The sequence below is a fragment of the Fukomys damarensis genome, unplaced genomic scaffold, assembly GCF_012274545.1.
Source record: "Fukomys damarensis isolate Sample0158 unplaced genomic scaffold, DMR_v1.0_HiC HiC_scaffold_15, whole genome shotgun sequence".
NCBI lineage: Eukaryota > Metazoa > Chordata > Mammalia > Rodentia > Bathyergidae > Fukomys > Fukomys damarensis.
In genome coordinates, this window is record NW_022900927.1 from 12619506 (window position 1) to 12647434 (window position 27929).

Genomic DNA, 27929 nt, shown 5'->3' on the forward strand with positions numbered 1-27929 from the left:
CAGTTTATAATCTACAATTAGGACTCTTCTAAATAGTATACATATATAACTAATTTATATCTGTTAAGCACAGTGGACAATGAAAATAAAACATTCCTTGATAACTTTTCTTAAGAATAATCAATAATTTATCTTTTTATTGTCACAATTACGATATCTAGCTACATGACCAATATCACAGGCCTACTGTTGACCTACACTTTACAGGGACAAAGACAATGGCCATTTATGTGTTAAATGTACAACAGAATGTTAAAAAGTTTGTGTGTGTGTGTGTGTGTGTGTGTGTGTGTGTGTGTGTGTGTGTGTGTGTGTAAAACACAAGATGTGGCATGTGATTTATTAACAGGTTTGATTTAATAAGTATTATGCCAGGAAGCAAGCGTAGAAATGTTTTGGCATTGAGTTGTTATTAAAGTAGAAAACAAGTAAACTAGAGAAATAAATCCAGATTTTAACTTACAGTTCCTACTTTAAAATAGGAAATTAATTAGCTCCTCAGTATTTTTTGTTTTATTTTGTTTTTTATAAATGAGTAATAGGAATATATCGCAAGTTAAGGAAAGACCTTAGCCAAAAAAGAAGGTACCAGTATATGAAAAATCAAATGAAAAATTGCCAGGTTATTTTTGCTTACAAAAAATTTAAACTATAAAGAGTCACAAAATAGATATAAAAACGCCACATTGAACGAGGCGATCATACTCTACCCAAACTGGTAGCACCCTCTCGAAGGCAGTCGCTGGGGTCCACGGGGTCATACCGTGGTGACCGACAGGAAGGCGCTGTGCACCCTCGTGCCGTCCGGAGACTTGGCCCCGTGGGTCATCAGTTCCTGAATCGTCATCCAGTTGTCGAGGATTTTCCTGTTTCTCCTCCTCATCATCTTCTTGTGGCTCAGCTCCAGGATGCTGGGCTCCTTCCGGGCCTCCCCAGCGCTCTGCGGCGCCTCCCTCAGGCACTCCAGCCGGCTGCGCAGCATGAACTCGCGCCTTCGGCGCTGCTCCTTGGCGCGCACCAGGTGCTGCTTGCGCTCCTCCCTGCTCCAGTAGCGCCCCATCTTCATCTCGCTCATGGTGTCATCGTCGGTGGTCATGCCGCTGCGCTCCTCCTTGATCTTTAAGGCACGTTCCTTCAGGATCCGGTCTCTCACGGGTCTCTTGGTGATGTAGCGGGTTCCGTCGCTCCGGATTTTCACCTTCCATTCCATCTTGGGCTCGGGCCCCTTCTGAGGGTCCTTGCACACACTCACCAGACTGAGCTGGCTCTGCGCGTATTCCACGGCTGACTTCTGCTGGATTAACTGCATGTAGCTCTGATAATGCCTGGCGTGGGCTGGGATGTTGGCGCACCGGTAGGAGGAGCTGTGGTAAGGAGAGAGGTAAGGGATGGGCTCCTTGCCTGTCTTCTCAGGGTTTGGAAGCTTGCTGCTTTCCAAGAGCTTCTCCTTGCTCTCCGTGCTGCAGCCTTGTTCGGTAGCTTTGGCTTGGGTGGACGTTGACTCTTTGCTGCTCTGTCCAGAAGAGGACTGACAGACGGCCATGGTGCTTCGCAAGTTTTTCTTGTTGGTGAGGTTGATCGTTCTGGGAAGGGAACTGTCCGGGGAACGGTCCACTGTGAGTGGAGTACTTCTGCAGCTTTCCGCTGTGTTGTAAGCACTAGAGCTGTCTTTGTCTGACCTTTCCGGATGTTCCAGAATGTCATCTAGTTTTCCTCTTTGCACATCTAGGCTGGTGGTGTAATTTTGGAATCCCCCATCATGCAAAGCCCAGATGTCCCCATATTGGTCTGTTACTTTCTGGAGCCTGTGAGCTTGCATAATGTTCTGGCACTCCAGCTCAATGTTTCTTAGCTCTTCATTTAGCAGCTGTAGCTCATGCTCTACTCCTGCTTCCTCCCCTTGGTTGCATTCGATTGTGCTGCTGGAGTAATACAGATCATACCCTCCATGGTTGCGGATTTTGCATTTGAGCTCTAAGAGCTGCCGGAATCGATCGCACTCCTCGTCGTGGTTGCCAACGCAGTCTGAGTCAAGGTATTCGCCAGACACGAAGCTTTCATTGCACTGAAGTTCCACGCTCCCCAGGGTGTCCTGGCTCTGCGCCAGTTCTCTCTTGTTCTTCAGAGATGTGCTGCTGGGGTCTTCAGCTGCGTTCTCCTGCTCTGAGCTCTCCTCATTTCGCAAGCTTTCATCTGTGCGCCCCACCCCGCTGTCCTTCTCGTGGTTGTTGGAGGAGGATGTTGCTGTATCTGTTGTGCCTTCTTCTTCTTCTTGCTTTTTTGGCTGACAAAATGAAGTTGAGAGAATAACAACAACAACAAAAAAAGTGAACTGCTTTGAAAAGCAATGGTGGTTGAAAAAAGCAATGCTTCTTGGTAAAGGTGCCATTTCCTAGAAAGTTTCTCTAACGTCAGAATACATAACCATTTTAGAAATACAGACAATTAGCTAATAAAAGCTTTTTAAGAAAACGAAAGGTGCTTGGGTATGGCTATGATATTCACTTGGGTATGAATAAGAAAAGATCCATGTAATTGAATTATTCTTTATTCCTATTCTTATTTGGGCTTTCTTTGAGGTGAAGGTGTAAAAGTGAAATTATGAACCTTTGAGGTGAAAAACAAAAGGATGAATAAGACAGAGTATCTTAATAGTCTTCAGCAATATTCAGGCCTGGATTTTTAGAAGCCACAATTGCCTAATTATTGTTTACCTGTTTTCCTGAAGTTCAGGGAACTTTCAGAGGTAACCTTACGGCCTAAGTAACATCCTGACAATAGTAAACCTAACATCACAAAATTGCAAAGTGAGGTTAATAGGTGTGGGAGCCCTATATATATAGATGAGGGAAATTAATCCCAGATAGATTCAGCTTATTAATGATAGAGATGGCTAGAAGGCAACGCTGGACCTTCAGTGCCAGAATTTGTGTTTGGACTTCAGTGCATCTCCAAATTGTGCTTCTCAAAAGCAACAACATCTTAGGATTTGAGTTACCATATATATTCTATATATATTATATTTATATAAATATATATTCTATATAGAATATATATAGTTTTAAAAAATGTCAACCAGTAATTTCTTTCAAAGATGAGTTTTAGTCTATTGCAAGTGAAATTAGCTAAGGCCTAGACACCCAGAGACTAATTCCTTAAATAACAAAAATTTTTAAATTGTTTTCCAGGAAAAGCCACCAAAACTTTCATTAGCAAGTCTTGTAGTTTGGAACCAGCTTTTTAAAAATGAGCTGATGAAGTCAGATTATCTAGTTAATGATATCTCAGACTTAAAATCTCCCCGCACACAACATATCTCCCTCCTATCCAACCACAAAGTAATGTATGATCTGTGAGAAGGAATCCATACCATGAAGAAGCAACTTCTCTTTCCCCTCCTGTAAATTTTCTGCTGCCATCTGTATTGGGGAGTTATCACTTACTCTGTAATAATTTCTGGGAACCAAGATGGCACATCAGTCCTTGAAGGGCCAGTCTGAGGCTCTGTGGAACTAGGCACAGTGTGGCTTTGGATGCTGATCTCAGTGATCACATGGATTTGACTTAAGTCTGGAAGGCTCAGCTGCCTGAATGTGTTTCTCTAGTGCTGTGAATCCTCTTCAGAAGAACTTAATTTAGCAATGGGCTCCAGGTAAGATTATCCCGAGAACTGTTTCTAAACCTCTTTGTTGCCCAAACATGCTAAAAAGGTTATGACACTGACTCCTAATCATTAACCACTTCCCCTCCTATATGGGACCAAGTCAAACCAACACCTGGGGCAGATCCATTCATGTAAGAAGGGAAGAACAATACCTGTATGGTTGACTGATAATGTTTTCAGAGAACAAAAGGGAGAAATGTAAAAGAAATGTTAAAATTATCAGAATCAAGATGGAGTCACGTGTGTTAATCCAACCTAAAAGTAAAGGAGGCCAGGAGTTATGAAAAAAGGATTCTTATGCATGATTGCCTGATTATAACTATCACAAAAGACTACTAGACTACAAATTTTCATAGGGATCACCACAATTTCTTGCACTCTCCTGTTGTAGAGAGATTTCTCCAGCAACTGTCTGTTTAACCATGGATCCACACCACTTTTGTTAATTCCTGAGGCCAAAGATTATTCTTCAGAGTACCTAATGGCATCCTCTTCATTTTTATCTTGAAAAACTTACTCTTGGCAACTAGGTTGCTTTCAAGTACTTGCTAGCAAGGCAAAAGAGTAAATATGTGACACACGTACCACTTTTGGCACTTCAGGAAAAACAAAAACCTGGCTAAATGCGATCACCCAGATTGGGTGATCATAAAAACCGGAAAGAAGCTGTCACTCTGTATATTCTTGTGAATCATTAATTGATCTTAAATTACCTTTTGGAGAAAATTAAAGGAGGATTCCATGCTACATGCATCATTTCTGAAAGGTCATAACCCACACTGACCACAAGAGTCCAACAAGTATTAAAAATGAGCAGCAGTAATAATGCCTTTGGTGTAATAGTCTCCCAAATAAACAGGCCTGCAGAGCCAGAGTGGAATCTCTAGCTTGTGTTTCATTGAGAAATAGAACTGCCCTAGATTTCTTATTGTCTTACAAGGTGAGTCTATGCTGAAATAAATACTAGCTGGTGCATAGATACTGACACCTCTCAACAGGTAGAATTAGAAGTACCCAAAATGTTAAAACTAGCATAAGCTAATAACACGGGCCCTATCTCCTGATGCTTTGAGTGCTCTCCCTTCCCATTTTCAGATGTCCTCAGTTGGCTTCATGCTAGGCTTCATTTCTGTCCTCTTCCCAACAGTTTATAATGATTCTTTTTCTAGTATTGAGTATCTGGTTTCCTTTAAAAATAATCCTTAATCTATTTTGATTGCCCACACACAATAGTAGCCTTTTTGCGGAGGAGGGTACCGGGAATAGAACTCAGGACCTTGCACTTGCAAGGAAGGTGGTAGCACCACTGAGATAAATCCCTGGCCTAATACTAACCTTCTATTAATGACTCTACCCAATGGGCTCATTCTCTGACTCAAAACTTAGACCCTAACTATAAGCTGGTTCAGCAGGAAGTAGAGTGATTATTGTCCTCATCCTTCAGGATTGAGGAAGGAAGTGAAGTGGGCTAAAGGTCTGGACCGAAATCCTTAAATAACAAAGTCCTTTCCTTAATTGCCTTCTGGGAGATTTGGGGCCTTTCACTAATAATTCTTATGATTTCGAACCAACTTTTCAAGAACAGATGTGAGCAAAAGAAACCAGTTCATTTGATCACTAAGAAATGTCACTGCATAGAACATAGCTCCCCAAAGGAACATTTGACATGATGTCACAACCAGTCATGAAGCAACTTCTCTTCTTCTCTCCCCTACAAAGTCTCCCCCTGCCAACTGGAAGAGGCAGATTCGAGCTACTTTTTAGCTCCAGGTCTCCTTGCCAGTTGATAGTGTAATATAGCCTTTTCTGTTTGCAATAAACCAATCCCACAGTGCTGGCTTCAGTGTGCCTCAGGCAACGAGTTCTTGTTCTCATGCACACACCACACGATGGCAGTTCCGAACAGACATGGATGTGTTTTTGACATGCATAGACATAAAATACATATATGCATATGTAGTGATTATATACATGTACATACAGAGTCCACCAAAAATGCACGTACACTTCAGGAAAAGAAAAATAGTATGATTTTTTAAACAGATGGTGTTACCCTGTTATGGGGGACCTTAGAGGATGTTGTAAATTGCAGAAAACCCCCTACACTGCTGGCTGTTAGAGAAGAAATTGAGCATTCATGTCCAGCAATCTCGATGACCAAGGTCACCCAAGCAGCAGTTCACCCTACTGATAAATGTCTGGAAGCTGATGGCCACCACTTTGAGCACCTCTTGTATTTGTAGAGGCCAAAGATAACTAATGTTGATCTCATGGTGTCTCAATAAACTAAGTATGAATGCATTTATGCTGAAGTTTTTCTTTTCCTGAAACAGGCATGTATTTTTGTGGACTTTTATATCAATGTACATATATACTAATTTTGGCATTCCTACAGAGCAATTTGTCTCAACACTAATGAGATGCACATGCAGCTCTCTCTGTAAAAAGGGTAAAATCACTTTCTTCTGTATCACGCATCATGTAATAATCTGTACGGCAGTTTCTAGGTTGTATTTGCCTTATGTCTAAGCATGCTCACTGCTAGCTATATTTATATTTCTTTTCTCTAGCAGGTGTAACTACATAATTAAATATAATTAAGTTTATTAGTGCTACAGAAGGAGGGAATGGGTGATAGAAGTTATTCTAAGACAAGTCTAAAAGGCTCTCTCTAGATAATTGCTATTTTCCCCACATAATAACAGAACAAAATGTGACATAATTTGGAGAGGCAAGACTATGACCACGTATCATGTCATTCTAGGAGCCTCAATACTTTGCCTAGAATATTTTCCCTCATTTGTTAAAAACACACTGATTGATTTTAAATGACTTACTGATAGCAAAATTATAAGTAATTGTGGCTGACAATAAGAAGCTGGACTCACATCTCTGTCTCTGAGCTGACAGGAGCATCAGATAGAGCGAGGTCTGCACAATGGGCCATGAAAACATTCAAGATACAACTGATCCTGGCCATGTGAGTTGATGCATCACATTATTGATGGTAATATTTTTCTCTCTTGTAATGAACCAAAAAAATTACAGAAGGCCAGTATATTTTTCCTACTTTACATGCACTTTAAAGGATACCAACAATTTATGTTATAGAAGGTGCTGTGCAATGGTTCAACAGCAGCTATACAACCAAGGACCCTCGGGAAGGTGGGGATGTGTAGGAAGATATATGTAAATTTTAAACTGAATTTCCCATGGTTTTGGTCATCGTCCTACATGCAACTGTGAAAATAAAATATTTCCCATCCTCAAACCCAAAATTCCTGGTTTCTAAGGTAATACTACTCTACTATTTATCATTTCTCTAAGGAATTATTATAATGACAAGCAATTTTCTAGCAAGACATCTCTAATGTGTATTATTGTTTATAAGGGCACAATACTTTTAAAGTCTTCTGTACTTCTCATCGTTTTTCAGTGTCATGCTGAAGAAAAATTTTCACACTATAAGAATCTATCCTCAGGGACATCTAACGTTACCTCAAAAGACCTAACATTTGTATTGTGTTTGATGAGTAGGCAGCATTTGACATTGTATCACTTCACCTGGACAGGATTTCTCCCTTGTTTATTCCAGCGTCCTCCTTTCAATTCTATATCAGGTCACATTTTGTATCTAAGCAAGAAAAAGCCTGCAGCAAGGACTTTCTTGCTTATAACCAGAAGGTGCCACCAAACAATATATTTATTTGAGGACAGAGTTGAAGTCATACAGAAAAATTCCAGCCTGGGCTGGGGATTCCGCTCAGTGGTTCCACTGCCTGCCTTGTAAGCACAAGGTCCTGAGTTCGATCCAGGAACCAAAAAAAAAAAAAAAAAAAAAAAAAAAAAAAAAAAAAAAAAAAAAAAAAAACCAAACAAACAAACAAAAAAACTCCACAAAAACCCAGCCTATCCTACCTATGCTGAAAACCAGTAATTATGGAAGCAACAACACTTTTGAGCATGAGTTACTGTTATTGAAAGGGACGGTGAACGTCCATGATCAAATCATTAGCATATCAGCCATGGCTATGTCAACACTGTCTTTTACAATCTGATGATTTATTTAATATATGGCTGGATGTGCACACATTTTTGTTATGCAATGTTAGCATGTAAATATGTTTCACTATTCGGCTTGGATAAGTGATACAATGTTTATTATTAACGTGGCTCAACCTGTCAGGCCTTTTTAAAAAAATCATCTTGTGAGATGCACTAAGAATTAATGTTGAGAATTAGATGATAATTGAACAAATCAGTAAGCTGACAGTGAAGTGTTAACAAAATTATATTGAACAGATGAATGACATGAATTAGACATTAAAAAACCTGTTATAGTGGTCTTGTTTTCACACAGTGAGAAAATAACAACAAAAAATAATAAGTCCTAAGATTCACTTTACTAAGGCCACACTGTGATCTTTTACTACTAGTTATGAAGCAATTACGGGCAGGAACTCTACCATTATTTTTTTTTTTTTTTTTGTTTCAGTATCAAGTGTGGTTCCTGGACTACATTAGTATCTCAAGATTTTTACTGAGTGAATAAGTGACTTCAGGTAAAATAGCAATAATGTCATGTGTCAATAGCTTTTGGACCAAAGATACTCTGTATGATTGTTTCAGGGGTAAAATGCCATGGAGAACGCAAGACTATCAAGTCATCATTCTGTGGTTATATCCTGAATATGCAAATAGGTACATTTATCTTTTAAAGTTAAAAAAATATTTTTGAGGGGTTATGGCTCCAGCTAGCATATTAAGAAGAGAGATGCATTTCTACTATCCAATCTTTACAATTAGGTTGAAACACTACCTGTTCAATCTTTGAATACTATTGTACTATATTCAGGCTCTCCAAGCATCCCAAACTGGAAATATTTAGTAGAAAAAAATTACCGTTATATTATAGAGATGTTTGATCAAACCCTTTGATTGTGTTTTCTCTCCATTTACAGTTTTGCATAAAGAAAAGAACCAGTAACATTTCGCAGGATGTGGTTCAAATTGTTGGCCTTACCTGTGTCACCTCATTGGCAGTGTTCTGTATCGCCTCATTATGCTGTTCTTGCAACATCTCCAAGTTTAACTCCTCTAAGAATTCATTCCTTTCATCTTCCAGCCAGCCTTCATCCAGCTGCAAAAGAATACATTAGTACATTATATTATGTTAGTGAGAACTCATGCTAAAATAGGGTAAACTTAAATGGCGATGCCTGACCAGTTCCTTTTATCATATTGATTCTGTTCAGAATATCAGCCTCCTACAGTTCACCTCTCAGAGAGAAGGAAAGGTGAGACAAAAAAATTGGACTCTTAGGCCTTTTATCCTTTCCTGAAACAGAGCTACAGATTGTCCCTCATTGCTGAGTAAATCTCACAGCATAGAACATTACCTTCTTTCAAAATGAATGAAAAGCACACTGCATAATCCGCAGCTGTCATGCTCATTACCTCCCACAGTTCCTGTGTTAAAAGAACTTCAGTGCGACTAATGGGGCTATGAGACCATTGGGCTTTTTTCCTTTTAACAACAGTCTCTAATGAGACTATTCACAAAGTATCCTCTACAAGCTGAAGTTACCCTCATCCAGTTTGTTTAATTTTTATGTAGGTAGGCTTCCAAGTTAACACCATGAAAGAATCAACAGACAGCACTTGTCTATTAAAAAAAAAAAAAGCAAAATTTTAAATTCTTCTCAAGGGGGAAACAAAGCAATGCAATATCATGCCTGTCTGTCAGTCTATTGTGCTAGAGATTGACCACAGGGCTGCACGCACTCTAGGGATATGTTCTATCACTGAGCTACACCCCCAGTTCCCATCATGTCTATTTTGATTCATTTTTCAGGCATAATTACAAGTCAAAAGACCTTAGCCACTGTAGCATTTAAGGGTGGCAGAGGGGTGCAGACGAGGCAGGGTTTTGTTTGTGGATACTGGATGCAAGTATTCTCCCAAGACTCTTACACAGAGGAAACTGAACAAATCCCTTTGGCTTCTCCATACAAAGGAAAGTGAAAGCCTGGTGATTACCTTGCTAATATGATTGGTGTTGACAGTCAATCCAGATAATATATCGAAAAGTGAATTTTTGGAGCTGGATTACATAAATTAGCTGTCTAGGCTCATTAAATGGGCTGGATTATTGTCAAAACTCTGCTTTACTGTTACAAAGAAACAAATGCTTTCTATTACTGGAAAAAATGGAGAGATGTTTTGATGAAAAAAACTGGAAAATGAGCTTTTAAAGATAACTGAATTTCTAAAACTTTAAAGCAAAAACAAACATGAAAAAAGACACAAAGTTACAGCAAGAGACACTGGCATACATGTATCACATTCATTAATATGAAGGCAAATCATAGATTTCGTGATGTCTATTAAGGCCATGTAGAACTTCAATTACCTCAGATCTAACTAAGGCCAGACATATGGACACATCTATTCAACTTCATTTATCTTAATGCAGCCTGAATAACTTGACCCAATTCCATCCCACACACTTTAATATGCAGAGACGATATGATGATTATTATCCTGACTAAAAATGGAAGTTCAAGCCAATTTATAATTGTTCTAATTTTATAGTCTTTAATTCCTTTCAAGTGTCCTAAGGCTCCAAGAGAAAGTTCTTAAAGCTAAGAATGTTTGCTTTCTGTAAACATATCAAGGAGTCTTCCTTCAATTAGGTAAAAAATGGTTCCTAATATTGACACAATGAAGTGGTGGGAAAGATAGAGCCAAGTAGAAATTAATGATCCCCTAACTCTTTTCTTATTGACTAACCCCACATATCCCTGAGTTGCCCTCTTGTCAGTACATGGGTGCTTTGATAAGCCTCCCTGTTGGCTGAGTACACTCAGTACAATAAATAAGGGGAGATTCTTTTTACTCGCTTACTTTCCCTGTTGCATTTCCCCTTTCTACCTAGACATTCATTCACAGCATTCTGAGTCTAATCCTGCAGTAGAGACAGGAATCCCCCTTGAAATGAGCTGCAGGAAAAGAAGAACTGTTGTCATAATACCATAGGGATCTGTCTCCACCAAAGCAGACCACGTGTGGCATTGCACAGAGAGAACAATGTACAGTCTCAAAAGTAGTGCTTACAAGTACCAGTGAGAGCCCTCTGTGCCCCAATGTCCTAAGGGGAATAGCACAGAAAAGCAATATCTTTAATGGTCTGAGGAAGAAAATGAGCAGGAAATGAAAGAAAGGTGACAGGGAACGAAGGAAATGAGTTATTTAAAAATATTGCACAGATGCACAGTACTGCCCCCAGCAACTCTGTAGATCATTTCCAATAATCTAGACTATTTGAGACATTTTAAAAACATGCTAGGAAAAGCACACAAAAGGCTTCTACATTGTCCCTGAATAAACTATACATATAAAAAAATGCAAGGAGACATATGGAATTTTATGAAAAAGATGTAAAGCCAATTTTAAAAAAATATTTTTTGGGGGGGCAGCTTTCCAGCACATACTTCTTAAATTATATTTTTAAAGTGTGGTGTCAAGATGCATTTTCTTTGCTGATTCCTCTGAGGAGCTCAGTTTCAGCAGGCAATTAGCATCCTTCCAGGGGCATGAAGGCTTCTTCAGGATCAAGGGGCTAATGCAGATCCCGATTTTGACAGGCAGGATGGCAGCCCACGGAGTCAAACAACCATCTTTTATCAACTGTGCAAAGCAAGTCTCATTTGGAGCCGCACCCTTCAACATTGACTCTTTTGGGGGAAAAGCTCAGGAACATAGCCAGATACTGAGAGAGGCTGCTGGTTCTGCCAAGCATAAGTATTCCATCAAAGATTAACAGGATGTGGTCTTATGCCATTAATTTCTCTTCTTTCCTTTGCCCATTACAGATCTTATATGATGCCTTAGTTCTAAATTATTGAGTTTCTCTAGCAGTCACCTGGAAAGGGTATTATACATAAAGATATGTAGATTTACATTAACATAAAGATATTTTTTCTACAACAGGGATGGCTACTGAGTCCATTTCACTTTACCAGGAATTTCATGAATTGTATCTAGTCCTTTATTCTGTTGAGAAACTAAGATCAGTGGGATAACTGAGAATTTTCAGATAATTGGTATAATTTCATATGTGTTTTAAAAGTTAATGTCCATGTAGCCAATCCAGCCCATTGTATGGGTCATTTCCCTATTCCCAAGACCTCAGGTGTGTGACTTTACTCTGCTCCAGGCTATGGCAGACTTTATGAGAACCATTTAGAATGGTCAAGGACATAAAGGAAGTATATGCGGAAAGGGGGATCTTTTATAACCACTATATTCAAGTCAGGATTCCATCTGACACTGAAATACACTTACACAATGTAATTTATAGAGTGTATGTAGTTACTGGGTCTGAAAAATATCAGATCAATAACCTAGGAGACAAATGGCAAAATAACTAACTTCACTCAAACTACTGACAGATGGACAGAAGGGTGACAACATATTGTCCATTCTGCATGGTGGTAGGATATAAAAAGGATATAAAAGGAAGGGCCAATAGTACTTTTCTTCCACCATTACCTCTCCTTTACTTTTTATGACATCTTCCTCTGTAAAGATACCAAAAATTCATTGAGAAGCATCAATTTTTTGGCTGGACAAACGTTTGTCACACTAAATTTGGAAAACTCATTTACCTTATGTGGAGCCACACTGTGCTATATAACTTTTATTTGATGCAGTTATTCCAAAAAGATTTAAGATGATAGCTGGGTATGCTAATGTTTTTCTCATTAGAGATTCTTTAAAGGTACCTTAATATGCCAATTAAGTATTTTTAGATAGGCACCTAAAGCGAGGATCCACACAGAATCCAGAAGCATGTAAAGTCAACCATTTTTCATTTGTGAATTCATTTAAATAATTGGCAAGTGGAAGGAGAGAATTATGATTTGATTTTGTGTGCTTTAAAATTTTTCCTCAATGGGAAATTTAGCTGCCATTCTTTGGGGTACTATAAGGGGCTTTTTAACATACAGTACTTTTGGTGGTGAGGTTAGCGAGTTAGGAAGGCTGTGTGTTGTGGTCCGTGTGCAGTGCTTGGTTCTGCACGTATCCATGACAATGAGTGGCTATAGAACAGCAGGTAGTGAATATAAATGCATTCACACACTGGAGGGAGTAGAGCCTCAGGAGCGTGGGTCTCTGTTCTGACCTGAATCTCTGGCCTTGCAACAAGCAGCACGATTCTCTTACACTCATCGCTCGACAGCAACGCCACGGCCTCTTCTCGATTCTGGACGTCTTCCCCATTTATCTGGAAAACAAATGAAAGTGGCACATTAGTTTCCATTTCCACAGTGCTGCACACAATAAATGGCAAATACCAGCTCATTTATGGTAAATGTATGGACAGCGAGGCTCACACAATGGGCCCATCTTCGGCCCCTCCATGGAAAGTGCCTCCACTCAATTAGGCGCTTACTGTAAGAGCACTATCGATCCCTGAAGGATGGCGGACATCAGAGGAAGCAGTTATGTTCATAAATGTCCAACCTGCGCCCTGGCAACATACATCTAGCGACACAATTAACCAGCGGCTGACAGCTGACGTCCATCTTTCTCGGCGCAGAGTAATGGAGGTGTCACTCTGAGATAATAGCGCTGGGAGGAGCAGGACCGGCAACACCATATCTGGAATCCGTCATCCTGCGTGCACCCTGCGAGCCAATTAGACAGTGGCGGTTCCCTCCCTCTCTCTTTTTGCCCTCTCGCCCCCCTCTTCTCTCTACAGTGCGCCCATCCCGTGCTGATTGCATCCTTATTCAATCACTTCGGACTTGTGAGTCTGACCCAGTGGCCCACTCTCAACGCTTAAGTGATCAAAAGGAAGATCCATAGGAGCAATAATGATGGGGAAAGATACGTTGTTTCGTGAATGTATCCACGTACTTGAAAAGACAAGTGCTGACACCAAGGACTTTTTTTCCCTCAAAGATAAATTCTGGCTGTGATGGATTCTAGTATATTACTCTACCTACTATTAAAATATTTTTAAAATAATGCATACATTTTACTTTCTTTGAACACTGAAGGCTTATGTCCATGTCACAGTAATTTGAGTAGTATATCACAAACAAACAGATACACTGTAGATACATGACCTAATCATTTCATCTTTCCTCCACCCAGGGTACATTTGGTACTAAGTGAGTTGAGCTGGGTGATGTCACCTTGCTTATTTTCCCCTTAGAATTCTCACTACCTACCTTTTTCTCTAGTCTCCTCTCAAATATATACATGCTTCCTCCTTTTTCATTTAGATTTCACTTGCTATTAACCTAAACACTCATCATTTATATGGCTTTAATGTTGCTACTATATTCCTTATCTCTAAATGAACTGTACCGTCTCAAAGGGTTGACTGAAAGGGCTCAGTAAGTGCCTGATAAAGTTCTCAACGTTGGCACAAATTATTGTCAACATTACTGTATTACAGCTATCGCCATTTACATTTTAATCCTCAGTAGGAAAAGACTCTTCCCTGCTAAATAAAGCACATGCAATACAATTGATAAACCACAATTAAATCCATTGCAGTAATCCATGGGTCTATTTACAAAGCTGTTTAACCTTTTATGTATTTTAAACTCTTACAAGGCCATCAAAAACTAATTTGGCTGTTTGCTTTTCAGTGCCTTTCCAGTTGGTATTCATCTTCCTCATCTGTCAACTCAGTGACCAAAGCTATGGTCTTCTGTTCTGCCAAGCTGTCCTTGTTTTGGGGGACAAGCCATTTGTTGCAAGAACATTTTTACATTTAGTATCCCACGTGGAACAAAATGAATTTGCCACAGGAACCTGGCACTGAAATGTACTTTATTGTTTTCTTTTTCAATATAAGGGCAGTTTTAGCGAACTGGTCTGTAGAATCCACTGTACTCAGGACTTTAGTTTGATACCCAAACTGATACTAAGGCAAGATGTGTTTTAGCAAAGATGTCTCTCAAAATTAAAAAAAAAAAAAAGTTGAAGAATGGAATCAGATAGAGCTTTCAACTTTCAGTAGCCCTTATTTCTGAAACCATGGTTTATGGTTACAGGACTGCTTTTGGAAAGCAGCTGGCTGTTCCTGAAAACACAAGCAGACAGAGAGGAAGAACACAGAAAGGGAAGGAGACAGATGACAAGTCACCACAACATACTGAAAGAATCCTATTTTAGGAAAAGGGAGAGGGGGAAACGAGCCAAGAGAGAGACAATAGGACAATATGTTACTCCTGTTAAAAATGAAGGAAATCCTCGTATATAATATACATCTCTTATTTCTGTGCATAATTATAATGAAATAGTTTCAAAATAAATATTGTCTTTGTCTTAGATCTATGGGGAGGGAACAAGAGAGAGAGGGAGGGAGGAAGATGGAGAGGGGCTAGAATTGTTTAAGATAGTTTTTCTGGTTGTGCATGACAATTTTTAGGTTTCCTATATTGTACCAGAGGCAGGTGGGCAATTAAAATTCTTGGCATTAAACTAGCTGTGAAATCTTTTAGGAAAACCCAAAAATCTAAGAAGAGAGATTTACTTCAGTGTATTTATATTAGAGAAATAAGGTATGTGAAATATAGAGATGTGGAAAAAACAAACAGTGGAAAATAGCTATTGAAAAGGAAAACAATTTAAAAAGTAGAAAGGAATTCTAAGGAGTCGTTTATATGTAGGGTAGAAAAAGAAGAGAGTTTATTAGAAGTTTTATTCCGCTATTATCTTAGTTCTGGAAGAGTTTTGTTAGGAAGTCATCCTTAGGAACACGACTAACACTTTCTGGCAAGCATGAGATAGTGTTTTCTTTCTGGGGAAGTTGATATTTATGTGGAATTCAGCCTTTGTTATGTGGCTCAGAAATGCCTCCTTTGTGCCTGCCATTTTGTGTGAGAGGGTTTTCTTAGATAGTTCTTAGGGGCAAATCTGATACAAGTCCCAGGCAGATGCACAGAAGAAAGAACCATCCAGCATTTGCAGAGAACAAACATGAGCACCAGCCATGTTTTTATGACATTACTTCATGTTCGGTCTCCCTTCTGCCCGACCCTACCCTGGGTCAGTTTCCTATGAATTGTGTGTGCATGCGTTGTTATTGGATGTCCATGGTGTGCTGCATGAAGAAAAATTTAGCTACACAATGAGAGCAGGAACATAAACATACGCTACTGAGATCATCGTGAACAGAAAATTAAAATCACAGTTGCTGTTCAGAGATACATTTAAATAAAAGCCAGCCAGGAAACCTGGAGGATAAGAAGTAAGGCCCGTTTCTTCCACTTTCTTTCCTTTCTGCAGAAGGAGTCATGAATTGTTCATGGCTGGGTATCCCATAATATCCTCACCAGCCATATGGGAGCTATTTGTCTGTGGGTACAATTTTGTCAAAGTTTTATTTAATACAATTTCACTATCACCCTTAAGACACTATGTTTTCTATGTGTGTAGGCAGAATTGAATTCTAGGCTTTGTCATGTATTAGGTGTGATATCTGTCACGGAATATGAAGTAATCAAGTTGCAAACAGCACTTTATCAGTCCTGCTATCATTTCTTCAGTAAATCGCCTCCACTGAGGAATAGTTTATTACCTGACATATTTTTTGCTTCAGAAACTTATCTGTGCACAATATAGCTAAGAGCTTAGAAGTATCAAAACATACAGCATCACGGGTGAAAGCACATGCATTTCATGTCTAGTCAATGGTACCCACCGAACCAATAGAGGCTGTATTTGCACATCCAGCCTATGAGTGTGGTTAGCTGGAGGTTAGGAGGGAAGTTGGCTGAAGGTACAAAAGGAGATGCAGGGTGTGGAGATTACATGGTGAGAGGAAGTAGTGGCAGCTAATAACTGCAAAAAAAAAAAAAAAAGCAAGAAAAATGATAACACAAACTCCATAAATCCAAAAAGGTAGCCATCGAGAGTCACTTAATGTTAGGTCACCGAATCCCCCAGACCTTCTGGTCACTGTGCATTTTACTCCAATTTAGCACTGCGTAATGATTTCTGGATATGCTACAACCTTAAGCACCAGAAGCTTGCATTGATTTTGGTCTAATGAACTGGACATGGTAACAAAGTAAAATATATTAAAACATTTCCCCCCAAAAAATCTTTCTGAAACCTTCACCATCCTAAAGATAGCAGAATGGGACCCTTAATTTCTTAACAAGGCCACATACATGTTGTCTTTCCTATCATCCTTTCCACTGGGTACCTTTGTTTCATTCACTGCATTATTCCTGTGGATGTGTGAAAGATACTGAACTGCAGTAGAAAATAAGACTATGTCTTGGTTTCCCAATCTATTATTTATTTCTCTAATATTCTTCAAACACAATTCTATTTTGTTTAACTACATGTGACTGCTTACAGAGCTTACTGAACTAGAAATTATACACTCTTAAGATTTTAGGAAAACTAGCAGGACTCCCAGTGGTCAATAATTCATATTTATTATTTTCCAATAAGATTTGTATGTCAAAGGAGTTCTGTGGCATCTGGCTAGGGAAGGGACTGGGGACAAGGAAGTGGCAGAATTCAGTGACTGCCACCCAGAAGAAGGGAGAGAAGAGAAGACTGGGTAGGGAGTGTGACCCTGGCACTGCAGGCACACCTCTGTTAGGACACAATCACCCTGTACTGTGATCGTCAGTGCATGCTGCCATATTTCCAATTTCACAGAGAGAAGTTGTGCCCAAGGCTGCAAGGTGTCTTGTCTATTTCTTTTCTTTGCTTTTTTTTTTTTTTTTTTTTTTTTTTTTTTTTTTTTTTGAGACAGGGTCTCTCTATGTAGTTGAGACTGACCTGGAACTCACTATGGAGCCCAGGCTGGTCTCCAACTCACAGTGCTCCTCCTGCCTCAGCCTCCTGAGTGCTGGGGTTACAGGTGTGCACCACCATGCCCAGCTGTCTTGTCTATTTTTGAAATCCTTAAACACTCTCTGGGGTTCCACATCTAGCAATGAGAACTGGGAACTTCATCTAAACTAGAAGTTTTGCCACATGTTTTAACAGTCTGTAGTTCCTTAATTTACCATTCAAGCCTCTCTCTTTCTCTCTCATTTTGACACTGGTGATCAGCAGTGAACTCAGCCCAGAAGTGCTTCTGTTTTTGGCTTGGGGTTGCCTGAAAACAAGTGCTATCTTCTTGCAGCAATCTTCATGGAAGGACTAGGAAGGGATGGAGTGGGCTGAGACAGGTTTACAACAGAAGTTTTGGCTAACTGCCTTCCCAACTTTGTATCTCTGTATTTGCTCACTGTTTCTTTACACTAGAATTTAATCATTCTCTCTTTCTTCTTTCCGTATGGTGAAGAAATCACATTTTTCTCCACTTGGACCCAGAAACTCATTTGTAAATAGCTGAAGCTTCTACAGACTTCTGGGCTTTCAGATTGTAAAGGAATATCTGAACCCATGTTCCCCTAATTTATTCTGGAAAGCCAGCAGTTGCTGCTAGAAGTAATAGCCATTAATGTTTATTAAGCACTTATCATGTACTGTGCTAAGCACATTACATGCATAATCTCCTGCAACCTTCACAACAAGAATAGGTTGTATTATTATTTCAATTTTAAGAGATGATCAAATGGGCTTAAAATGAAAGGAGGTGAGGTGATGCCCCCAAGGCAATGGTGGAGCTGGAAGCTGAAGTCAAGAAATCTCATGCCAGTGACTATATTTGAACCACTAATTATTAGCTAATCACTGTTAAGAAAGGGTACCATCCTGTGGTGGACTGACTAATGGGCAACTAGTATCGCCCAACTGAACTGAATCATTGTGGTCTGGGCATGGAGGACCCACCTGAAGATCGTTACCAACAGCCATAAAAAGAGAATTGGGGAGGAAGATCTTGGCCTCTTGATTCTCCAGGAGAAGCTTGCTGTGGATGGTTTTCCTGGGAAACTGCTGGATTCTAGGCCCTTAGCTGAATCCTTTGGGCTTCTAGTGTGTGGGTAATCTCTTGCACTCCTTTGCATTTGACTCTTTCGGTAATTATCATAAAATAATATAAATTATATGTCCTTTAATGTATTCCCTGGCCCAATCCTGCTGACTACAACATATACTTACTTAAACATTAAATGATAGTTTTTCTGTTTTGTAGGTACTAACGTCTAAAAGCAAAGACAAATTCTTTTTTCTAATATTTTGCAAGAAGCCAAAACAAAAACTGTTGGGCAGAGAGTGAGACATTAACGGAAATAACACACATACTTGCAGAATACGATCCCCTTCTCGAATCCGGCCATCTTTGGCAGCAATGCTCTTTGGGTCCACCTGTAATGGAGAGAACACATATCATCAGCTGGCTATGCAAGATCATCTCGAGAAGAGAATATATATTTAAAATATATATTTAAAAACCTAGTACAAAAGTTCCTATTGATCTATGACAGTATATGATTCATTTTCTCTCTCAGAAATCCATTTGATGCAGCTATTCCCCAGCTTTCCTAAAGAATTAAAAGAATCATACCATGGTAAGATATGTGCACCCATGTTCATAGCAGCACAGCTTCTAAAAGTTAAAAGTTGGAAGCAGCCTAGTTGTCCATCAACTGGAGACTGGATGAAGAAAATGTGTGTGTGTGTGTGTGTGTGTGTGTGTGTGTGTGTTTAAAAAGGAATACTACTCAGCCATAAAAATAATTATATATATCTCTATAAATTAGAGACATTTATAGCTAAATGGATTCACATTGCAGTGACACTCTTAAGTGATAATAAATAGGACACACATATGTAAATACTGAATAGTTTCTCTAGCATGAGAAACAAAGTATAAATGAGTACTAAAAGGTATAATGGATAATGGGAAATTGGAAGAAAAAGGATAAAGAGGAAAGGGAAACAGGAGTAGCAGAAAGGAAAGAAGGGAATGGAATCAATATTAGGAAATGAAAAATAATGGAAACAAAGTCTGTAGAGTGGGAGGGAGGGGTTGAAAGGAGGGAAGAGGAGGGGGAAAATAACAGATTATGTAAAGGTACAAATTTCCAACCATGAGTGTCATTATATTGTATACATTTTATATATCTATCTATCTATCTATCTATCTATCTATCTATATCTATCTATATCTATATCTCTATCTATCTATTGGACTATTTTGTATTTTGGAGTTAATAAAATTAAGGTGGACTAGGGCAGAACTTGATTTTTTCCATCCCTCCCTCCTTTCTTAGAAGGGATACATTTGTAGTTTTTCTTTCCTCCCTTTTTGCTCATTTGCTCACACATTTCTGAATCTCATTTATCAGATATGGTCTTTAGACAGGGCATAATGTTAGTAGTAACATTCTGTGGTCCCAGAAATTTTACTTTCTACTACTAAGGTGATGTTAAAATTCTGCTCTAGCAATATTAGAATAGCTGATAGCTATACTCTAAGTCCATATTTCTTAAGGGAATTTCTGTTTTGTGTGCATATTATTACTCAAGAAACAAAAACTCTTATATATACGTTTTATTACTAAGTTATATACATGGTGAAGTGTATTAACTATACATTATTTTAGAATTAATACATATTTATTAAAGGGCTTAGCAACATTTTAATGGGCAGTTAACTGGGGCTAATTTGAAATGTCAGGCTAAAAGTAGTGGCTTCAAACCATTCATTTAGGCATGAAAGCTTTTTCCCAAGCAAAGTATTTCAAGTGTGGCATAAGTTGATTTATCCTACCCTGATATTGGATATCACTTTCTCATTAGGGGTGCCCCCTAACAGCTGAGTCTTAGGTGGTAAATCAAGCACAAAAGACACTATAATTATATATAAGGGAAATAAGGACAATATTCATTCCAAGTACAAATGCGCAGTTCCTGTGGCTTATCTTCCTTGAATAGTAAAGTTTCAAATCTAACAAATAGTGAAGGAAGTGAGGGGTGATAAATCAATTGTATCCCATTAAAAGGTCTTTACAACCTAAAACTCTGTCCTCTGCACTGTAATCAAACTGATACTAAACTTCCACCTTTCTACCTTTTACATATTACAAAAGAATTCAGTAGGTATTTCCTCTTAGAGGGATTGTCAAACTTGTACTTTTAAAGCAAGGTCTAAATCTCTTCTCTGGAGAGTTTTCCTTTGTAGGAGCCAGTTGGCAAATTCTTTGGTAAAGTGACATAGAATAGTATTTTACATTTGTGGATCAGTGTAGTTATCTAAGTGAATAATTACACAGTCTCTTCCATATTCCAAACAACTGCATAAAAGCAATTGCATAAATGACGTTGCCCTAACTTGTTGAGGAAGGCGAACCTTAGAATGTCCGGTAATGTTTAACATCAAGGCCACGAAAACTTGGAACAGGAATTAGTATCCAGCTTGCCTACCCCTCTATTTACAGGAGTTAGACTCCTTGTATGTGTGTCATTTCTAATCATAGTAATTTTTAAAAGCCTACTTTTCTACTTCTAAAAGGACCTTTTTGGAAGTTTTAAAAAAATCATCTATGATAATAAATTTTCTTTGACAGGCTTTAAAACTGACATTAATGGTGTCATATTTAGCTCTTTTTAAAAATTTTTTTATTTTTTTGGTGTCAGGGATCGAATTCCAGGGCAGAACCACTGAGCCAAATCCCTGGACCCCGTTTAGATCTTCTTGAAAATGATTGTGGGGTCAAACAAAAAACAAACTCACAGGTGTACTTCTTGAGTATTTAAATGCATCACCATCAGAGAAGATGGGATAACGGTGAGTATTACCTTAAAATAATTAGCCAGTGCTACCCTTTCCAGAACAATGAAGGGTGTACTGGGAGGACAAATGTTTGCACAGCAGAACTTTGTTCAACTTCCTGCACCCTGGGGAGGGCCATTCAAGTGGAGACAATGTCACCTCTCCGTTTCCCGGCTGGGACTCTGTGGGGAAAGCATCCCTGTTAACCAAGCTGATAATCATTATGTTACTTGGGCAGGGCAGTTTACTTTCCGGATTGAAAGTGACGCACTCGGGAACACAGCCGAGTCTTACATTCCAGCGGAGCTTCTGGTGGAAGACTTTCCTCCCTGCTCGCCCTTTCTCATCATTCCTCCCGTCGCCCTCCGCTCCCCTCCCCTCCCCTCCTCGGCATTTCTTACCTCGCTGACATAAATGCCAGTGTCTTCCTCATCATCTGTCCGGTAGCAGACTGTGAGGCCCAACTTCTCCTGACTGTTAAGCCGACACAGCTCCACCTCCTGAGGGGACGCAGAGAACCACCCACATTATTTCAAAGAGGCCCCAGCGGAAGGACGACTCCTGGGGATTCCTGGGGTCGCCCCATGACGTTTTAATAATTACTGCCCAACCTGTGAAATCACTAAAATGTACCTTTAACGTGGATATCTCTATAGCCAAACCAAGGGCATATATTTACATTTTTTAAAAAACTTAATATACGACTACCACATACAGTGAGTACATTCAGTTTGGGCTTGTTGATCCATGCACATATCACATCCTGATGGTTTTTACACCTCTCTCCCCTCTCCTCCACTCCCTGATCCCCTTCCCATCTCCACAGAGTCCGTCTCCCTGTTTCTTAACATGATTCTTTCATTTTGCTCTCTAATTTGTGTATCTTTTGGGTCTCCGAGTAGATAAGCCGTGCGATGTTTAACTTACATTTTCGTTGTGAAGTTGGTAATAGGTGAAATCACACAAAGTATAAAATCACATACGAATAAATCCAAGCTGGACTCGTATAGATTTTGAGACTATCAAAGTAGACAGAAAAACCTCTCTAAAATACTGAGAGGTACTATGTTTTTCTTTGTATTTTAATAAAGTGATACATTTGAATTAAAAAGGAGACTATACTGGACTCTTCATTAGTCCTTCTTCTGAGTTCTATACACTGTGATAATAAGCAAGTGCTTGGTGCAAGTCAGGTCAAGGTTTTCCATTATTTTATAGACAGTCTTGCCCTGGGAAAGAAACGGGCTCATCCAGGCTGAAGGGAGAGGCATCAGCAGCCACATGGGCAGAGGCAATGATTCAAAATGCAGCAGTAAATGAACAAGAAAATACATTTACTGAAACACATGGCTAAGGGGCCTGAAATGTCAGACCTCAGGCGATGTACACTGACTCTATTTCCTGATTTATCTTCAATAAAATAATGATGCATTTCAGTGTATTTCACTTCCATGTAATGAAACAGGCCTGGACTACTTTCAGAGGCAGTTGACTACAAGATAGATCACATAATTCCAAACATTAAAACACAAATTGACCCTCTCATCATGGAGAACTTGCTTCTACTGAGTGGAGAATATAAGACACTTCAGTAAGTAGTCAGATTTGGAAGAACACAGTGTATTGTCTGGATCAAGTTTCAAGAACTCGGTTCTGTGGGAGTGGTGAATGTGCCTGTCTTCTTTAATGCTTTTTCTTGGAGACTTTTCCTGCTACAGGACTATAATCCATGTGGGGATTCAGTAAACATTGGAAACGGGTTTATTTTCAGCTCAAAATCTTTCTTAGTGTGTTTAGCCTTTTGCCAAACAATAATGAAGTAGCTTTTTCTCTCTTTTTTTAAAAATTTAATTTATTGGTACATTCTAGGAGCTTTTTCTCTTTGATTGTAAATTGTGTGTATGTATATATGTGAAAATTATGAAGCTTAGCAACAGAGTGCTATGGTGTAAATATTTGTGTTCCTCGCAATTCATATGTTAAAATCCTAATCCCCAAGGTGAAGGTTCTAGGGTGGGGCCTTGAGGGATGATTAAGTCGTAGGACTGAACACCCCTTGAATGTCATTACTGCTTCCTTGAAAGTGCAGTAAGCTCTCTTTCCCCTTGTACCACAGGGGGACAGGCAGAAGATACCCTCTTCAAGGAAGTGGGTCTTTCCCAGACACCAAAATTGATGGTGCCTTGATTTTCTCAGCCTCTATTACTGTTAGAAATGTTTCTTTTGTCTATGGACCATCCCATTTTATGGTATTTTTTTTTATAGTCATCCGATTAGACCAAGACATGAAGTATCTATTTAACTGTCTCAGCTCTGAAATAGTTACCAGTACTAGATAAAGAAACACTCACTTAAATTCAAATGAGAGTATTTTCTAGAGCATTTCTAGTACATCTGAAGAAATTCCCTTCCCTTCAATTTCAGTGAGGTCCTAGTCACTGGACACTCAAGTATTTCTTTTAATGACATGCTATAAAATATGGGTAAATCCTCAGTGAGGGGAATTGCTATCGTGAACTTTAGTGACCAATGAATCACAGCTAATAGCAAAGGAAACTAAATTTAAATCCTCTATCTTGAGACAAGTGCTGCCAATTAGGGAAATGCATGAAGCTCTAAAGATGGCTGACTTTCTGCCTGGTAGGCAAAGCTCATCTTCGTTATTCTATGGTGGTGAGGAGGAGCATGGTACATGCTCAAAAGTAACTTAGAAAGGTGAAGAGTCCCTTCACATAGATGGTGAGTAAGGAACAGTGATGTGACTTTGCACCAGAAGCAAAAATGTACACATCAAGAAAGGGTGTTTTCAAAACTGACATCAAACTAATGCCCCTGTAGGGCAAGGAAATGTGACCAAACCTGTACCCTTAGGAAGGAATAACAGCAACAGAGGAACTCCCATTATAGCAACACGGTACACAGTGAGTAAAGAAACCTGCCATTCCTAAGAGACTCATAGGAAACCTAAACACCCCATAAAGAACTGACATCGGGGCCTTTAAATCAAGGCAAATGAGCTGTGGTCAAAGGTAAAATCCACTGACTTTCAAAGTCCTGCCAAAGCACAGGAGAAACGCTCAGTGCTGTGAGTGGATAGTCTGAGTGTTTTCTCCATATTCATGATAGTTTACCTGGACACCCGTTCTGTACATGTCAGACATTTATGTCTGCTTGGCAGCAAGTCTGTATAGCAAACTGTTCTGCTATACAATTGAAGGAATCTATTAAAATGAAAAGGGGGAGAATCCATCCACAAGGGTTTAATACCAAAAATCAAAGCATCTATTTCTACGAATCACAAAGGAAAAGAAATTAAGATCCTGAGGTCAAAAGAACTTTTCAATATTGTCATCCTATTTGAACCTAAACAAAACTGAATGGGTCAGGCTTCAAAGTTACCTCCCTATATCTTTGTTGTCAATATCCCTCTCTGAAAGACACTCAGCACCGTTATATGCTCAGCATAACGTCGGGTCCCTGAGGTCTGTCTTTTTAGGCAAGTATTTTAGCTTCACCATTTTACCTATTTTTTTTTTTTTATTGAGTTTATTGGTACATTTAGGGATACAGTACAGTTACATTCATTGTTGGGATCATGTACCTTTACATGGCAAGTCTTGATTCTCATTTTTTTCCCCTTACCTCTGCCCTCCCTTCACCCCTTCCTCCCCTCCCCAACAAGAATGACCCCAAGACTCTCAGGGGCAGAGCTGTTGGAGGTTGACTGGATCATGGGGATGTTACAGCTAAATATGATGTTAGGAGGTGGGAGGCCTGGTCAGAAGAGGTGGGTCACTGGGGACATTATGTGGTAGGGTGCAGAACCCTCCCCTGGTCCTCCCTCTCTCTCTCTGCTCCCTGGCAGGTATGATATGAGCAGCTTTTCTCCACCAGACCCTTCAGCCATGCCATGCCTGCCCTGCGAGCCAGCCAACTATGGACTGTGACTGCAAGAAAAACTGAACCTCTCTGTCTTTAACTTGAGAGTGTCCAGCATGTGTGCCCGTGATGAAAAAGGGACTAAGACACCTATCCCCTGGCAAAATCCGGTATCTGGAATGGGCTTTCAATCTCTCGCAAGTGACTTTTAAGATGAAAATATAATTGATAAATACATCTCTCTTTAAAAAGAACATCATGTAAAATCATTTAAAAAGTGACCCAACAGAGTTCAGTTTGTAGTTCGTAAGGCCAAAACCACAAAGTCTTCATTTAAAGCACTCACATTCATAGTGGGAGGATTTCAGGCACTGAGGGAATCTAAGTGAGGTTGTGTGGGTTCCACAAACTACTGACCACCAGTCCCAGGTGTGTGTCTGCATTGCTTTATTTGGTTCTGCAAGTCTCACAAATAATTTATTTCATATTGGCACAATGAAGCATGTAACAGAGCAACTTATAAGAAGCTACTTGTGGATTATTTGTTTGAGGCAAATGTGGCTTTGCAGACTCCACCTGTCTGAGAGGAGTTTTCCAGCACACGTTCAATTAAGTGTTCCTCTCAGAGCACACACCAGCCTCAGACTTCTGAAGAAACAACCTCCTGGTAATAGAGAATATTTTCCCTAACAACTTTCATGCTTTTTCTTCGGTCACTAGAAGCTGTTCGATGAAACACATAAAAGTGAAATGCTGTCTCTTGCATCTTTGCCATGGAGACAATTCATGGGCATATACAAATCACAGCCAACCTTCATCTGTAAGTCATCACCTAACACACAGGGCAAGACTACACTCACTACGACTTCAATGTGCTTCGAGATGCTGTGTTCTGGGAAAGTGTACAAAGTGACTCTAAAACAAAATTAAAGCGTAGTGTGTAATCCTGTGAGAAAGTGACTATGTAGCTTGAGAGTGGAGTAGAAGATTATAGTTACAAAAGCTTGCTATGGAGCATTCTCATCATCGCTAAAGGACAGGAACAGGATTTTGAAACAACAAGATAGCATCTCACCCCATTAGAATGTTTACTGTCAAAAACACAACAATGACAAATGCCAGTGAGGATATGGAGAAATGTTACGAATGGAAAGTAACACAGCTAAATGGAAAACAGTCATGGAGCTACTCCAAACACTAGAAACAGAAGTACCATGTGATCCCGAAATCCCACCCTTGGGTAAATATACAAAGGAAAGGAAAGCAGTATGTCAAGGAGGCATCTACAGTCTCATGTATATTGAAGCACTCTGCACAGCAGCCAAGATATGGAATCAACTGATGAAGAAAATGTAGTGTACACACATAATGTACTATTACTCAGCCGTAAAAACGAAGTGCTGCCATTTGCAGCAACTAGATGAAACCGCAAGCCATTATGTTAAATGAAATAACTCAGGCACAGAAAGCTAAGCGCAGCATGCCCTCGCTTATATGTAGAAGGTAAAGAGCTGATCTCACAGCAAAAGTAGAGAGTAGAAGAACGTTACCAGAACCTGGGAAGGACAGAGAGAGGATGGTTAACAGCTACAGGTGTGGGGTTTGAACAGGACAAACCACTTCTATGTTCCATAGCATAGTAGGTTGGTTTTAATCAGCAACAATTGACTGAATACTTGAAAATACCCAGTACAGGGGATTTTGAATGTTCCTAGGGGGGGAAAAATGTCTGAGGTCAGACAATAACCTTATCATTACACATTATCTACTTGTCTTGAAATATCATATGTACAATTACTATACATTAGTTAAAATGCAATATATTTTAAAGACTGATTTTTATCATTCAATGGATTTTTTTGCATAAATTTTACTATTGTGCTATGACATGCTTATGTATTTTTTAAATTATTGAGTCTAGAGAGAAACAAAGAATTTTAAAAAATCCAAACCCCCAAACACTTCTGCTTGCTTCACATGATTCTCTTGATGGAGAAAGTTACAAGGCTTATGGCTGCCTGTAATGAATTTTTAAGCAAACTGTTCCTAAACCCTTAAAAGTACTCAGGCCCTCTAAGGGAGAAAATTTAGAGCCAGTTGGCACAACTTGAATCTGAAGAATAACCAGGGCTAGAAAGCACATTCATTAACAACAGGGGACTGAAGGAGCAGAGTGTAACTTTATTTTTATTTATTTTCCTGATTTTTATTTAAGTAACACATGTAGTTTTTATAATACTTAATGTTCATCATCAATCAATGCCTTATATTTTCTAGTGTTGATTAACAATGAGTGTAATGTCTAATTGTTCCAAGGAAACAATTATTTTTAAAACACAAATGAAAATGTGAAACTTTAGCCGCTACTAACAAGGGGTGCCTAGTTTGCTATAAAATATTGATTTAATAGAAACAAGGTATTAAAGTTAGAAGGAAAACAAATTTTTTTAAAAACCTCTGAGAGTAGCCAAATACAGATGACAACATTTCATCCCAACTCTAGACATTATTCCTAACAAGTTGCTACAACAGTAACTAAATCAGATTTCTCTAGATTTAAGGGCAAAAGTTAAAACTGATGGTCATGTCTCTTTACTAACATCCATGACCCCAATTCCTTCTTTTTCACTAGTATGGCTCTGAAATACAAGCAGCTTTAAATCTCTAATTTCC

General features: G+C 39.2%; 1 protein-coding gene across 1 annotated transcript in view; it reads right to left on the reverse strand.

Annotated features, from left to right (window-relative positions):
* Positions 1–622: 622 nt before the first annotated feature.
* Positions 623–27929, reverse strand: part of Pdzrn4 (PDZ domain containing ring finger 4) — a 391359-nt gene continuing 364052 nt past the window's right edge. Inside the window, exons 6-10 of the mRNA XM_033763593.1 lie at positions 21779–21877; positions 18905–18967; positions 12852–12953; positions 8688–8804; positions 623–2284 (exon numbers count right to left, since the gene is read on the reverse strand). Of these exons, the coding sequence (XP_033619484.1) occupies positions 758–2284; positions 8688–8804; positions 12852–12953; positions 18905–18967; positions 21779–21877 (1908 nt within the window). The 3' untranslated portion in view covers positions 623–757. The remainder of the gene's footprint in view (positions 2285–8687; positions 8805–12851; positions 12954–18904; positions 18968–21778; positions 21878–27929) is intronic.